The sequence below is a fragment of the Globicephala melas genome, chromosome 1 (genome assembly GCF_963455315.2).
Source record: "Globicephala melas chromosome 1, mGloMel1.2, whole genome shotgun sequence".
In the NCBI taxonomy this organism is placed as follows: domain Eukaryota; kingdom Metazoa; phylum Chordata; class Mammalia; order Artiodactyla; family Delphinidae; genus Globicephala; species Globicephala melas.
In genome coordinates, this window is record NC_083314.1 from 40,419,834 (window position 1) to 40,435,060 (window position 15,227).

The window sequence follows — 15,227 nt, forward strand, 5'->3', positions numbered from 1 at the left end:
CCGAAGTCTCCACCCGCGAAGGGGCTTCCTAGTGTGTGGACACTTTTCCTCCTTCACAGCTCTCTCCCGCTGGTGCAGGACCCGTCCCTATCCTTTTGTCTCTGTTTAGTTTTTTCTTTTGCCCTACCCAGGTACGTGGGGGGGTTCTTGCCTTTTGGGAGGTCTGAGGTCTTCTGCCAGCGTTCAGTAGATGCTCTGTAGGAGTTGTTCCACGCGTAGATGTATTTCTGGTGTATCTGTCGAGTATCGTTTTTGTATCCATTCAGCAAGCCTGTGTCTTTTGGTTGGAGCATTTAATCCATTCATGTTTAAGGTAATTATCGATATGTATGTTCCTATGACCATTTTCTTAATTGTTTTGGGTTTCTTTTTGTAGGTCCTTTTCTTCTCTTGTGTTGAATTCTCTTAGCTTTTGCTTGTCTGTAAAGCTTTTGATTTCTCCATCAAATCTGAATGAGATCCTTGCCGGCTAGAGTAATCTTGGTTGTAGATCTTCCCTTTCATCACTTTAAATATATCATGCCACTCCCTTCTGGCTTGTAGAGTTTCTGCTGAGAAATCAACTGTTAACCTTATGGGAGTTCCCTTGTATGTTATCGTTTTTCCCTTGCTGCTTTCGGTAATTTTTCTTTGTCTTTAAATTTTGGCAGTTTGATTACTACGTGTCTCAGCGTGTTTTTCCTCGGGTTTATCCTGTATGGGACTCTCTGCCCTCCCTGGACTTGGGTGGCTCTTTCCTTTCCTATGTTAGGGAAGTTTTCGACTATAATCTCTTCAAATATTTTCTCGGGTCCTTCTCTCTCTCTTCTCCTTCTGGGACCCCTATGATGCAAATGTTGTTGCATTTAGTGTTTTCCCAGAGGTCTCTTAGGCTGTCTTCATTTCTTCTCATTCTTTTTTCTTTATTCTGTTCTGCAGCAGTGAATTCCACCATTCTGTCTTCCAGGTCACTTATCCGTTCTTCTGCCTCAGTTCTTTTGCTATTGATTCCTTCTAGTGTAGTTTTCATTTCAGTTATTGTATTGTTCGTCTCTGTTTGTTTGTTCTTTAATACTTCTAGGTCTTTGTTAAACATTTCTTGCATCTTCTTGATCTTTGCCTCCATTGTTTTTCTGAGGTCCTGGATCATCTTCACTATCATTATTCTGAATTCTTTTTCTGGAAGGTTGCCTATCTCCACTTCATTTAGTTGTTTTTCTGGGGCTTAATCTTGTTCCTTCATCTGGTACATAGCCCTCTGCCTTTTCGTCTTGCCTACCTTTCTGTGAACGTGGTTTTTGTTCCACAGCCTGCAGGGTTGTAGTTCTTCTTGCTTCTGCTGTCTGCTCTCTGTTGGATGAGGCTATCTAAGAGGCTTGTGCAATTCCCCTGATGGGAGGTACTGGTAGTGGGTAGAATGGTAATTTTTTTAAATTTTATTTATTTTATTCATTTATTTTTGGCCGCGTTGGGTCTTCGTTGCTGCGCACAGGCTTTCTCTAGTTGCAGTGAGCAGGGGCTACTCTTCGTTGCATTGTGCACATTTCTCATTGTGGTGGCTTTTCTTGTTGCAGAGTATGGGCTCTAGGTACATGGGCTTCAGTAGTTGTGGTGCTCCAGCTCAGTAGTTGTGGCTCACAGGCTCTAAAGCAGAGACTTGGTAGTTTTGGTGCATGGGCTTAGTTGCTCCACGGCATGTGGGACCTTCCTGGACTAGAGCTCGAACCCATGTCCCCTGTATTGGCAGGTGGATTCTTAACCACTGTGCCACCAGGGAAGCCCTCATTATATTCTTAATTCATACTTAACATTAAATATTAAATTAGATAATAATTAGACCAGATAAGCATCACTCTTTTTGCATAGTTGGGCAAAGATGAATCAAACAAAACAATATTTACTCAGATCCCAAAACTGTTGTTAGCCTTAGCATATTATTGAACTCACTGCAGTAAAAATTTGCTATTCTGTGGTGAATGATAGAGCTCAGATCTGGTAATGCTTTTTGTATGTTGTGGGGTCTGTAAATTTCGTGTAGCAATTTTCTCCGCCTCCCTTCTGTATTGTGGCCTAACTGGCTACCTAAATGTTTATTGAATGACTGTTTTTACTTTGGGATCTAATCCTCCTTTTTTGTTTTTAGGGTGCCAGCTTGATATGTTGTTTAATAGCTAGTAAATTAAGGCACATTTTGGGCTAGACTCCTGCCTTTTATAGCTATTAGGTTACCATAGAAAAAAAGTTTAGTGTTTTTGCCTTTCTCCTTGAAAGGTAGATGTAGGTGTGATGTAGGTAAGTTGAACTAAACATTACTTTTAATTCTGATTTGTGGCAGCAAGTGAATATTTTGCTATTACAATAGCCCCCCTTTATCCACGGTTTTGCTTTCTGCAGTTTGTTACCTGGGATCAACCGCAGTTCGAAAATATTAAGTGGAAAATTACAGAAATAAACAATTCATAAGCTTTAAATTGTGTGCCATTCTGAGTATCATGTTGAAATCTCCCATCGAGATGTGAATCATATCTTTGTCCAGCATATCCAGCCCATTAGTCACTTAGGAGCTACCTCTGTTACCAAATCGACTGTTATGGTATTGCAGTTCTTGTGTTCAAGTAACCCTTATGTTTTACTGAGTAACAGCCCCAAAGTGCGAAAGTGGTGATGCTGGCAGTTTAGACATGCCAAAGAGAAGCTGTAAAGTGCTTCCTTTAAGCAAAAGGCGAAAGTTCTCAATAAGGAAAGGAAAAAAGCATATGCTGAGGTTGCTAAGATCTATGGTAAGAATGAATCTTCTATCTGTGAAATTCTGAGGAAGGAAAAGAATCGTGCTAGTTTTGCTGTCACACCTCAGACTGCAAAAGTTATGCCCACAGTGCTTAGTTAAGATGGAAAAGTCATTAAATTTGTGGTTAGAAGATATGAACAGAAAATAGGGTTTGGTGCCATTTGAGGTTTCAGTCATCCAGTGGGGGGGTCTTGGAACTTAGCTCCCATGGTTAAGCGGGGGATACTGTATTTTTAAGATGTTTGGCACTTTTTAGTAGAAGGCTTGTTAGGACTTCTAGTTTATTCACTGTGGTGCACAGACATTTCTTCCTGAGCCCTGTACTTATATGATTTGGTTCATTACTTCCCAAGTGTGGATTTTTTCCCACTGTAGTTTTATAGAAAGACTTGAAGTTTTTCTCTTTTTTTTTAGTTGGTATTGATACACTGCCCCTTATAATTCAGTTTACTTTTACCTGGAGGTTTCTGATTCTGCATTTAAGGAACTCTGGAGATTAAGCTGAGGTAGGTTAGTGGTCCACTGGAGAAGGGTTCCCAGTGAGTATGGAGTGCAAAATAGTCTTCTAAATTAAATATTTTATAGGCATTATCTATGTTTTCTGGCTCCTGTAAGTTAATATTTTCAATGAATGATGCAACACAATAAATAAATCCCCAAATCTACTAGCTTAGGAGACCAAACTGTGCATATATATTTAGTTTTTTAAAAACTGTTACCAACTCATGACATTTTTTAATGAGATCTGAAATATCCTTACTAAGTTGGTAAGGGAGGTATGTTTTTGGTATGAAGTAATGACTTAAGGTAAAATTTTATAGGCACCATCTTAGCTTTTATTTCACTTTGTCTTGTAGTTGGTGTATGAATTCTTCTTAAGGTTTTTGGAGAGCCCTGATTTCCAGCCTAGCATTGCAAAGCGATACATTGATCAGAAGTTTGTACAACAGGTAAGGAATTCTTCTGTCTTAAATTTTTATATTCATCTTAGCAATGATTTATTAACTTGTGATTAAAATAGTCTTTCAAAACTTTAAGGATTTCTGTTTAACAGCACTTAATATTCTTGCCAGGCAATAAAAATAAAAGTAAGTAGCTTTGAGAACACAAGAGTATTTTTTAATCAAGGGTGGCCTTCTAGTGAAATCAATCAAATTATCCTATCCAATCCTAAATCCTCATAGTTGTTTTATAAAGACCAGAAAAGCAAGCCTTTCTGGAATATCTAACTTAGAAAATTTGGTATAACTAGGGGGGAAACCTTTTTTAAAATTTTTAAGTCTTTGAGCTTGAACTTGACATATGGTTCTAAGCACTGTGACTTTGAAATGACAGAGGGTGGAAAAAATAGAAATGGAATTATTGTTAGAAGTTTGGGCTTTGTGCTCCTTTCTTATCATCAAGTGTCACTTACCTTTCCTTTTTTTCCCCCCTTCCCATCTTAGGCATTCTAGCCACCCAGTTCCTAAACCACAAATAAAATGGGATCTTTAAGAAGAAAAGGAGATAGAGTTAAACGTGTGTGATACCTTCTTTCTTTTTATAAGTTGATTATTAGTTGGTTCTTTTGGAACCTTAAATACTCAAAATTAGTTTATCAGAATGTGTTTATTTTTATTTTCAAAATCTTTTCAACAATTTAAAGGCCTCTTTTTAACTATGTGGTCTTTGCTGGCCCTAGACAAAATTGTGAAGTAGACCAAACCTCTGTGGGTCCATTTTCTCTTTTGAAATACGTATCTGTAAGTTGGGTCTCATTAGGAATTCTCCTCTTCTAAACTAATTAGCATTTTAAAGAAAGGTAGGAGATGGGTGGAGGGGTTGTAATGAAGTGCTGAGGCCAGGATTAAAGATCATTACAAGGACATTTGCTGCCCTCTTCCCACCATTGTGTGTCCCCTAGCATAAAGATTATACAAGCATGAGTTCCACATACTTGGAGTTCATTTTTGGTCATTTCCTGTAATTACCAGATAAAGTATTTTGACTAGTAGCTGTGAAGTACTGATAAATGAAGAATATTGTCAAGAATATGTCCTTCAGCCATTCAAGTAGTTCTTCATAAACTATGAAGAAATATTAGGTGTGTGTTAACAGTAAAATGTTAATTTCATTTCAATAACAAGTTAAAAGCAGTCAGATTAAATGGAGCTATGTTATTTTGGTAATTGCAAATGAATGCATATTTATTTCCTTCTATAGCTCTTGTGTGCTACAGAAGGAATACAGTGTATTAAGGAACTTCAGTAATGCCATGTTAAATTGTATTTAAGATAATAGCAGGTTGAGTGGAACAATTGCCTTAGGGCTTCCTCACTCTGGAGCTTGAGGTGTTTTGGCTGCTGGATTATTCAGTGGATTTGAGGGGGAACAAGAAGAAAACTGGTAGGGTAGGATCCATTTTCTACATTCTACTCTGAGTGCCTGAATTATCTGAAAAGCCAAGGCCCAATAATTTGTTTCTAGCAGTTTATATCACTGTGATTTCACAGATCACTGCTCTGAGGTATTCTTAGTATGTTGCTTCCATAAATATTACTATGAGAATTCTCAGCTTTTGTATTTTGAAATTATTTGATTAGGTGGTAAGTTTAAGACTTACAAGTACAGGAGAAGAATCTAAAGTATAAATTTGGACATTTATCATTTCAAGAGAAGAAAACAAGTGCGTAGTTCCAGGTTATGTTCAAATCATAGGATTTCAGAAGAAGGAAGCTAAGAATTATTGAGTGCTTTTTATGTGCCAGGCACTGTCCTTATATGCTTTTATATAAAGAGCTAGACCATATCCAAATTCACAGAGCTAGAAAATGGCACAATCAGGATTTGATTATATATAAATAGATTGTTTTATTTAGATTGTAATATTTCAAAATAACTTATTTAAATAGATTTGACACTTAGCTAACAACTGTTCTCTACTATTTTACGTTGACCCTGAGGATCAACTTGTATTACATTATGTTTGTTCTTGAATTAGACATAGGAACCTTAACAATTAAGGGTTCCTTTTATTAATTTCAAAGCATATCTTCCAAGTAAACCCAACATCAGAACTTGGATTTGAGTGTCTTAAGTGAATAGTTTAGCTATTTTAATTAGAATAATTTAAAGTGACTTAATTAGGTATATTAACATAAATTCTCATACTCTGTGGATATTTTTTGCTGGAGCCACATGCAGTACTTAATAATCTAGCAAACAACAAATGCAAACTATAAGCCAGACACTTTAGGGTTATATAAATGTGACTAAAGTCATCACTACTCTCAAAGAATACCCACTCTTGTAGAAGAGATACACATGTAAACAATTACATATAATTCAAGACAGAATGGAAAAAGAACTTAAGGTTCAGAGCATGCCATCATGACTGTAATTATCAATCCCAAAGTACAGAACATAAAATTCCTTGACAACTTCATAGGTAATTGTATTCTATAAAGAGAGGTTTTGTATATTTTTTCCTAAGAAAATCCAGTGTTTCATTTAAAATACAGTAATACTTTTTTTTGACTGAAGAATTTCAGTTTCTTTACCGTTTTAAAATGGAAATTTGAGCTTTTGATTTTAAATTTTTCAAAGATCTATTTGTCCTGCCTTTGCTGAAGAGTTGTGTAGAGGTGTAGGAAAATGCTGATTTGGCCAATTTGAACTGGTTTAAAATTTTTCAGCCATTTGCTAAGCTGACTTTAAATAAAAATCTGTAGTCTCATCTTTTATTTCGGTGTTATTTCATGAATGATTTTCACTCTGTTAGCATATATCTACCAATATTTTACCTATTAACTAAATATTAATCTTTGAGCTGTTGGCATGGTGACTTGAATGTTTTTAGTGTAAGATCACAAAAAAAAAAGAAGCCTTAGTTTGTATAAATTTGCCTAGTAAACTAGAAATACGCATTTGTGCATGTGTATTTTTTAAACTTCATTTATTTAACAATTTGTGGTCTACAAGCTTAAGATTCTGTATGTAGTTTTGACATACTATCAAAAAACATTTAAAAATCTCTCACATTTCAACACTTTAAAATTATGAGCCGTGTTTAGTAGTCAGGAGTAGGTCAGCATTTTAAAATGAGTGGCAAGGCCAAAAAACAATATTCCACTTCTTGAAGTGTTTATATTATTTATTGTGTGTCATTTTTCAAAATGAAATTAAAAAAATACTCCATAAGCTTTTCTTTATTTCATTATTTAGCAAGAATAAAGTCAATCTGATGAGGCAGAATCTTTTTAAAACTTTTAAAGCTTTTGTGGATTATCTTAAAATCAAAATTAGAATAGAGTGAAGTTTTAGCTCGATTATTTTTAAAAAGTAATTTCTCAGATTTTTTTTAAAGCTCCTGGAGCTTTTTGATAGTGAAGATCCCAGAGAACGCGACTTCCTGAAGACCGTTCTGCATCGAATTTATGGGAAATTTCTTGGATTAAGAGCATTCATCAGAAAACAAATTAACAACATTTTCCTCAGGTAAATTGGTTGTATATTCATATACAGCACTTTTTTTCCCCTTCCATATTTTCTTTTTATTCCAGTTCTTTTAGGTTAATTTTTTAAAATAAATTTATTTATTTTATTTATTTATTTTTTGGCTGCGTTGGGTCTTCATTGCTGCTTGCAGGCTTTTCTAGTTGCGGCGAGCGGGGGCTACTCTTTCGTTGTGGTGCACGGGCTTCTCATTGCGGTGGCTCTCCTGGTTGCGGAGCATGGGCTCTAGGTATGGGGCTTCAGTAGTTGTAGTGCGCGGGCTCAGTAGCTGTGGCTCGCAGGCACTAGAGCACAGGCTCAGTAGTTGTGGCACACAGGCTTAGTTGCTCCGCGGCATGTGGGATCTTCCCGGATCAGGGCTCGAACCTGTGTCCCCTGCACTGGCAGGCGGATTCTTAACCACTGCACCACCAGGGAAGCCCCTTTAGGTTAATTTTTTTTTTTTTAACATCTTTATTGGGGTATAATTGCTTTACAATGGTGTGTTAGTTTCTGCTTTATAACAAAGTGAATCAGTTATACATATACATATGTTCCCATATCTCTTCCCTCTTGCGTCTCCCTCCCTCCCACCCTCCCTATCCCACCCCTCCAGGCTGTCACAAAGCACCGCGCCGATATCCCTGTGCCACGTGGCTGCCTCCCACCAGCTATCTACCTTACGTTTGTTAGTGTATACATGTCCATGCCCCTCTCCCGCCCTGTCACAGCTCACCCCTCCCCCTCCCCATATCCTCAAGTCTGCTCTCCAGTAGGTCTGTGTCTTTATTCCTGTCTTACCCCTAGGTTCTTCATGACATTTTTTTTTCTTAAATTCCATATATATGTGTTAGCATACGGTATTTGTCTTTCTCTTTCTGACTTACTTCACTCTGTATGACAGACTCTAGGTCTATCCACCTCATTACAAATAGCTCAATTTCGTTTCTTTTTATGGCTGAGTAATATTCCATTGTATATACGTGCCACATCTTCTTTATCCATTCATCCGATGATGGGCACTTAGGTTGTTTCCATCTCTGGGCTATTGTAAATAGAGCTGCAATGAACATTTTGGTACATGACTCTTTTTGAATTTTGGTTTTCTCAGGGTATATGCCCAGTAGTGGGGTTGCTGGGTCATATGGTAGATCTATTTGTAGTTTTTTAAGGAACCTCCATACTGTTCTCCATAGTGGCTGAACCAATTCACATTCCCACCAGCAGTGCGATAGGTTAATTTTTAAAGTCTGAAACTTAGAAACTTAACTGATAGTATTTGAGTCATTTTTAGCCTGTTTTATGGATATCATTTGATTGCATCTAACTCTTTCTTGTAACTTCTCATCTAAATGGATAGTAGTAATGAAGACAGTTTTAATAGATTATACCAGTGTTACTGATGTTTAAAATTTATTGAGAGGAGAGTTTGTCTGGTTATGTATTTGAGCACTTGTTTAAAAAATTTTGTATAAATACTACTTAAATCAGTAGCTCTTGGCAGTATTTTCATTCAATTTTCTGACAAAGCTAATTAAATTTATCTTTTGACTACTTTATCAATGAAATCTATTGATTAGTTGCTTCAGATTAGGAGATTTTGCTTTAATACCCAAATATCAGGTTTGGTTTGTTTGAGTTGACAATGTGGCAAAATTAGGCTAGCATTTTCACACTGTAACAGTCAGAGATGAGAAATATTGCCTCCTCTAGAGAGATCATCTTTGTCCAGCTCTCTGTCGTTCTCTCTGGGGCCCTGCCCATCATTTATGGTATCTGCCCTGCCTATCCTGTCATCATTTGAGTCTATGACTCCCTACTTTAAAGGCGACCCTAATCTTAGAAAGCTAGTCAGCCTGTGTAGTTTAGGCTTAGAGAAATTCTGAGTAAAAGTGGCTTTATTACATGAGTCCTTTTCTCTTAGAGTTACCTATGTATGAGTAGAGGTTTCCTATTTTAAAAAGTATTTCTTTGAGAAGACCCATCTTTCTTATAAATTTTAAAGTAAAATAAAATATTCCAGATGAAATTATATTGTTATCTTAATATATAGCAAATTTTAGCAAAAGTATATGTGGTTTAATAGGAAATAGACCTTTTATAAGATTGCTAAGAAGTAACTGATTGGGGGCCAAATGGCTTACAAAGAATTCATTCCTAAAGTGTGCTTGAACATTTCGTATATCTGCCCCTTAGATTTCTTTGTACCTTCCTTCATCTTTCTCTCAGTTTAATTTTCTGATGTTTGATTTTTCTTTATATCTATCTTTATTTTAAATTTAGGTTTATATATGAAACAGAGCATTTCAATGGTGTTGCTGAACTCCTTGAAATATTAGGAAGGTAGGTCAGTTTTTTGTTCTTTTTAAGAATTAAGTAACTTTGAATGCTTTCTGTATTAAAATAGCTGGGATTGGAGAAATTATTTCATATTTTAGAGTTTGAATATATAGTATAAGGCATAGTTTCTCAACTGAATTCTTATTATAGCTTTTTAGGGGGTCAGCATATTAAAATAGTGCCATGCAAGACATCTGTTTCAGAATAGACTTGTGCTTTTGAAGCTGTGGCATATTTTATGCCTGATCTTGCCAGACTGCCTCAGAAACCTATAGGATCTGCTTGGGAAGAGATGAAATAAGTTATAGTGAATATTTGGTGAAGTTACAGGAATTCTTGTTCAGGTGTTGATAGATCATTCCTGTACATCTGTTCTTTTTAGAAGAATCTACAGCCTTTGATTTTAGTTTATATGAATATTTTTGCCTTCCTTATTCACCACATAGCAGTATTAACATGAGAGAAGTTTAGACCCTCTATTTATGTTTAGACAATGGTTTTTGTCTCCTCTGTTAATACTTAGAGAATGATTATGGAGAGAACTACTTCTTAATTTCAGATCTTTCAATAAAGTAAGAGAAACTACCCATTTACTTTAGAATATATTGAAAATTCTAACAATATTGTGATATTGACTCTCCGGTGCTTTAGAGAAGAAAAATAAAGGCATGAATAAGTGATAGGCTTTATAGAAAACATAAAGTTGCTTACTGGGACATTAAATTGGCAGTCCTCGTTTTCTTTTGGGATCACTGAATGACTTAAAGGAGCAGACTTCATAGTGATAGTCTAACGTAGTTTGCAGATGAGTAAGTCATTCAACACCAGGACTGAAGCAGAGCAGTTCCTAGGTACTTGGGGATGTAATAACTTTTAGAAATAAAGTAGTAACTACGTAACCCTTCCCCTGCCTTTTTTTCCCTCCAGTATTATCAATGGCTTTGCATTGCCACTGAAAGCAGAACATAAACAATTTCTAATGAAGGTTCTTATTCCTATGCATACTGCAAAAGGATTAGCTTTGTTTCATGCTCAGGTAAGTTGCAGGAGATTTCAGGTGAAATGAATGTTGTTTCAAAGACTGATATAAAGGCAGAGAAACTGAGAAGTATTGAGGTGGCAATTTTAAGTATATTTAAGCAATTTGCTTTTGTAAGTTGCCCAAAACAAATTTTTACTATATCATAATTTTTAAAGCATTATGATATTTAGTGTTCTTAAATAAGCTGAATGAACTGTAAGTATAGATATAGGAAAGATCAAGTTCTGTTCTGGTCCAGGCCCTGACCTAACTCACTGTGTGACTTCGATAAATCCCACATATCTGCAGAATGTTCCATCTAGCCTCAATGACCTAGTTAGAGAATGCTTTTAGTTTCCTCCATTAATACTCAAAGAATAATATCATATCGGCATAGGCGTACATGTTAGAAACATGCTGAAAAACTAAACTGTTAGCTCTAGTCTTATTTCAGTCAACTTTATTTATCTAAGTATCTATTAATTTAGTGTGCTATAGTTTACACTTCTGATTTGTAAGACAAAGGCAGTGCTTTTAATTCCCCAAAGAACTGGTCTGCCACCTAAATGATATCGAAAGATTGATATGTCCAACTACATTTTCTTTAATATTTCAGTTAACTTAATATTCAGAAGTTACTACTGAAAAAAGGATTTTTTTTTTTTTTTTTTTTGGCGGTACGCGGGCCTCTTAGTGCTGTGGCCTCTCCCGTTGCGGAGCACAGGCTCCGGACGCGCAGGCTCAGCGGCCATGGCTCACGGGCCCAGCCGCTCCGCGGCATGTGGGATCTTCCCGGACCGGGGCACGAACCCGTGTCCCCTGCATCGGCAGGCGGACTCTCAACTACTGCGCCACCAAGGAAGCCCAAGGACATCTTTTTTGAAGTAGAAGTTACTTGCACAATTATGAGTATATTCATTTTTATATATTGCGATAGTTTGTCAAAATGAGGTAGTTTTGTTAGCTAAATATAAAAATCCTGCATTACTAAATGTTATTTCATTCAGTAATATTTATAAACTGTCCCTTGTATTTTAGCTAGCCTACTGTGTTGTACAGTTCCTGGAGAAAGATACAACACTAACAGAACCTGTAAGTGTTTTACTTATTTTTATGTTTTTGGTCTACATTGTAGCATTTTATTTTAGCTTTCTTTATTCCCTTATAGAGTACCAAACAGTAGTAGTAATATATTTTAAACTAAAATCATTTAGAAGAAGGAAAGTGAGGTTAATCTGTATTCAGAGAACAAGATTGGGATGGGGAGCTCTCATGAGTTATAATATATGTCTTGAGTAACTTAAATGTAGATTAAAGTTAATATATAGTAGTTAAGATGTGTGAGGACAGGATCAAATGACTACAGTGAAATTTTATATACATGGTACCTTCAGTGATAGTCTTTTTAATCTTCATTCACCTTTTGAAATTAAAACATACTTTAAGGGTCCCAAAACTATTCCCTTGAGTTTTGTGTTTTCTTTAGAAATAGGATTTCCCCTCTTATTAACGGTAAACCACATGATAGGAATTGAAAACATTTCCTTGCCTTTGGTGATTAAGATATAATCTAGGAATTAAAGATTGTTTACTTTATGAATCAACATAGCAATTCAGTCTTTGAATTCTGCTGCTTACTAATTGTCTATAATACAAAGATTCAGGAGAGAATAAAAATGTTATCATGAAAATTGAAGATTTAAGAAAAACGTAAGTTCAGGGAAAAACAGAAAAGGATAAAAACATAGAAAACAACATTTTAACCTTGGTGAAGTAAGTATTTTGAGAGAGTGTTTTCTAGGTATCCTAAATATTTAAACTAACAGTTCTTGAAGAATAGCAAGGGGTTTGAAGGATTTAAATTGTATGATTTTCTTTATATTAGAGTTTTCTGAGGCTAGGGGCACTTGAAAAAAATTATGTATTTAGTGTTCTCCCTTTGACTTGAGCTTTGTCTGTGTAAAGGAACGAAATATATTTTTCCACTCCCTGATGTTTAGAGTTTTAGACTTTTTAGGCTTGCAGTTCTTTCTGGAAACAGCTAAAAACAGTTTTTAAAGACAAATAGGAGAATTAGAAGCCCAGTATTTACATGAAATCACATAAACCTCTGAAGTGAAGTAAAACTTAATGCAAATCCATGATAACTCTCATTAGAATTGAGACAAAGAAAACCCATAACATGGTTCATGCTTGGTGAATAATAAACAGATATAAATATAATTAAGTTAATATGGAGTGGATCGGGGAGACAGCTGATTTCTTTTTATAGAGTAAAAGGTTAGGGAGAGAGATGAGGGCTGGACATTTGGCTTAGATGAGTTGGGTTAATAGAAATAGGAGCAGCATGAGGAGGTAAAATGTCCAAGTTGACAAAGGAAAATATTTTTCAATTCATAAAGATCTGCAGATACAGAGATCTTGTAATTTCTACTATAGGCCATTCTAGCACCAAAATTAAGGCCATAGTACTTGGGTTTGAGCCCTAATACTCATTTTCTAGGAGGCTGGCGTTCATATCAAAGCTTCCTACAAATTTTAAATAAGTCAGAGCTTTAGGTAGTTTATTACATTCTTTATGTCCCTAGATCTTCTATTGAAATTATTTTATTTTCCAAAATGGAAATGACTTTATTGTTACTTCCACTTATGAAAGTAGTGTGTTAATTTGGTTCACACAAGACAAAATCATAAAGCATAATGTGGAGGAAGTTCCTTAAAATCGGATCCCCTAAAGATAACCATATAAATAGGTGAATATATTTCTATAAATTTTTTTCTGTACATATATTTATGTATAGGTTAAACAGTGGGACAGTGCTGACTAGGTTTTTTCACTTGTCAATATAATGTGGATACCTTTCCGTATTAATCTGCTTCATTTTTTCACTGGTCACATTAAATTCCATTATATGGATTATCATAACATATTTAATCAATCCCCAATTCATGGACACTTGAGTTATTGGAGTTTTCATTGTTAGAAGCATGTTGCTGGGTGTGGGGATGTTTTAGGGTATTGGAATTATTCTGTGTCCTGTCTGTAATGTTGGTTACAAAAAAAAAAAAATCTATATGTGTATAAAAGACCCTGAGAACTGTACACCAAAAAAAGAAAATATTTTACTGTATGTAAAATTTTTAAAAATTACTAAGGGGGGAAAGTGGTGGTGGTGGTGGTGGTGGGATGACTTGGGAGATTGGGATTGACATGTATACACTAATATGTATAAAATGGATAAGATAATAATAAGAACCTGCTCTATAAAAATAAAATAAAATAAAATAAAATTCAAAAATTCAAAAAAATATAAAACCAAATTACTGAAATTAAAACCGTATTGCTGGGTCAAAGAGTACAGTGTGGGAAGGTGCCTATTTTCCCTTATCAGCCAGTGCTGAATATTGTTTTAAATTTTTGCTAGTCTAATAGGTATGAAATATTTTAATTGGCTTTTTAAATTACAGCCATCCTTTTATATGGTTATTAGTCATTTATATTTCTGTGTCCTTTGCCTACTTTTAAGCCTTTGCCTATTATATTTTGCAAAATTTTTTACCCATTTGGAGTTTTCCTTTTAACTTTGAATATACTGTTTTTAATATTTGCCTTTTTAAAGAACTAAAAATTTTTTATGTAGTGGAATCTATTCATCATTATGGCTTCTGGCCTTGATGTCATGCTAAGTAAAATCCTTCTACCCTTTGAGATTATAAAAATACTCTCTAGTATCATATTCTAGTTATTTTATGGATTTAGTTTTTACGTATAAAAACTTTATTCCATCTATAATAGTTTCCTAGGGCTGCCATGACGAATTACCACAACCTTGGTGGCTTAAAATAACAGAAATTTATTCTCTCACAGTTCTGAAGGCCAGAAGTCCAAAATCAAGGTGTCGGCAGGGCTGCACTCCCTCCAGATGCTCTAGGGGAGATTCCGTTCCTTGCCTCTTCCAGTTTCTGGTGTCTCCAGGTGTTCTTGGCTTGTGGCTGCATCGCTCCAATATCACATTGCTGCCTCTTCTTCGGTCTCTCCTCTGTGTTATCTCTTACAAGGATACTTGTCATTGGATTTAGGGCCCACCCAGATAACCCAGGATGCTTTCATCTTGGGATCCTTAATTATATCTGTACAGACCCATTTTCCAAATAAGTCACATTCATAGATTTCAGAGATTAGGACATGAACATATCTGGGGGCCACCATTCAACCCACTCCACCATTTGAAATTGAAATTTTTGTGTGACACGGGTAAGGAATTGTTTTAGTTTTCTATTGCTGCATAACAAATTATCACAAAATTTCGTGGCTTAAAACAACAAACATTTATTATTGCACAGTTTCTGTGAATCAGGAATCCAGGCATGACTTAGCTGTGTCCTCTGCCTCAGGGTTTCTCACAAGGCTGCAGTCAAGGTGTTGGCCAGGTATAGGGTTGCATATAAAGTCTCAGATGAGGAAGGATCTGCTTCTGAGTTCACGTGACTGTTGTTAGCATTTGGTTCTCAGATGCTGTTGGCCAGCAGCCACCCTCAATTCCTTGGTACTTGGGCCTTTCCAACATAGCAGCTTGCTTTATCAAAGCTTGCAAGACAAGAAGGCCCCTAGAGAGTCTGCTCATA

The 15,227-nt window shown here is 35.8% G+C and overlaps 1 protein-coding gene across 1 annotated transcript in view; it reads left to right on the plus strand.

Moving 5' to 3' along the window:
• PPP2R5A (protein phosphatase 2 regulatory subunit B'alpha) overlaps positions 1–15,227 on the plus strand; it is a 95,710-nt gene that overhangs the window by 74,193 nt on the left and 6,290 nt on the right. Inside the window, exons 4-8 of the mRNA XM_030872966.3 lie at positions 3,625–3,717; positions 7,113–7,243; positions 9,524–9,583; positions 10,508–10,616; positions 11,640–11,693. Of these exons, the coding sequence (XP_030728826.1) occupies positions 3,625–3,717; positions 7,113–7,243; positions 9,524–9,583; positions 10,508–10,616; positions 11,640–11,693 (447 nt within the window). The remainder of the gene's footprint in view (positions 1–3,624; positions 3,718–7,112; positions 7,244–9,523; positions 9,584–10,507; positions 10,617–11,639; positions 11,694–15,227) is intronic.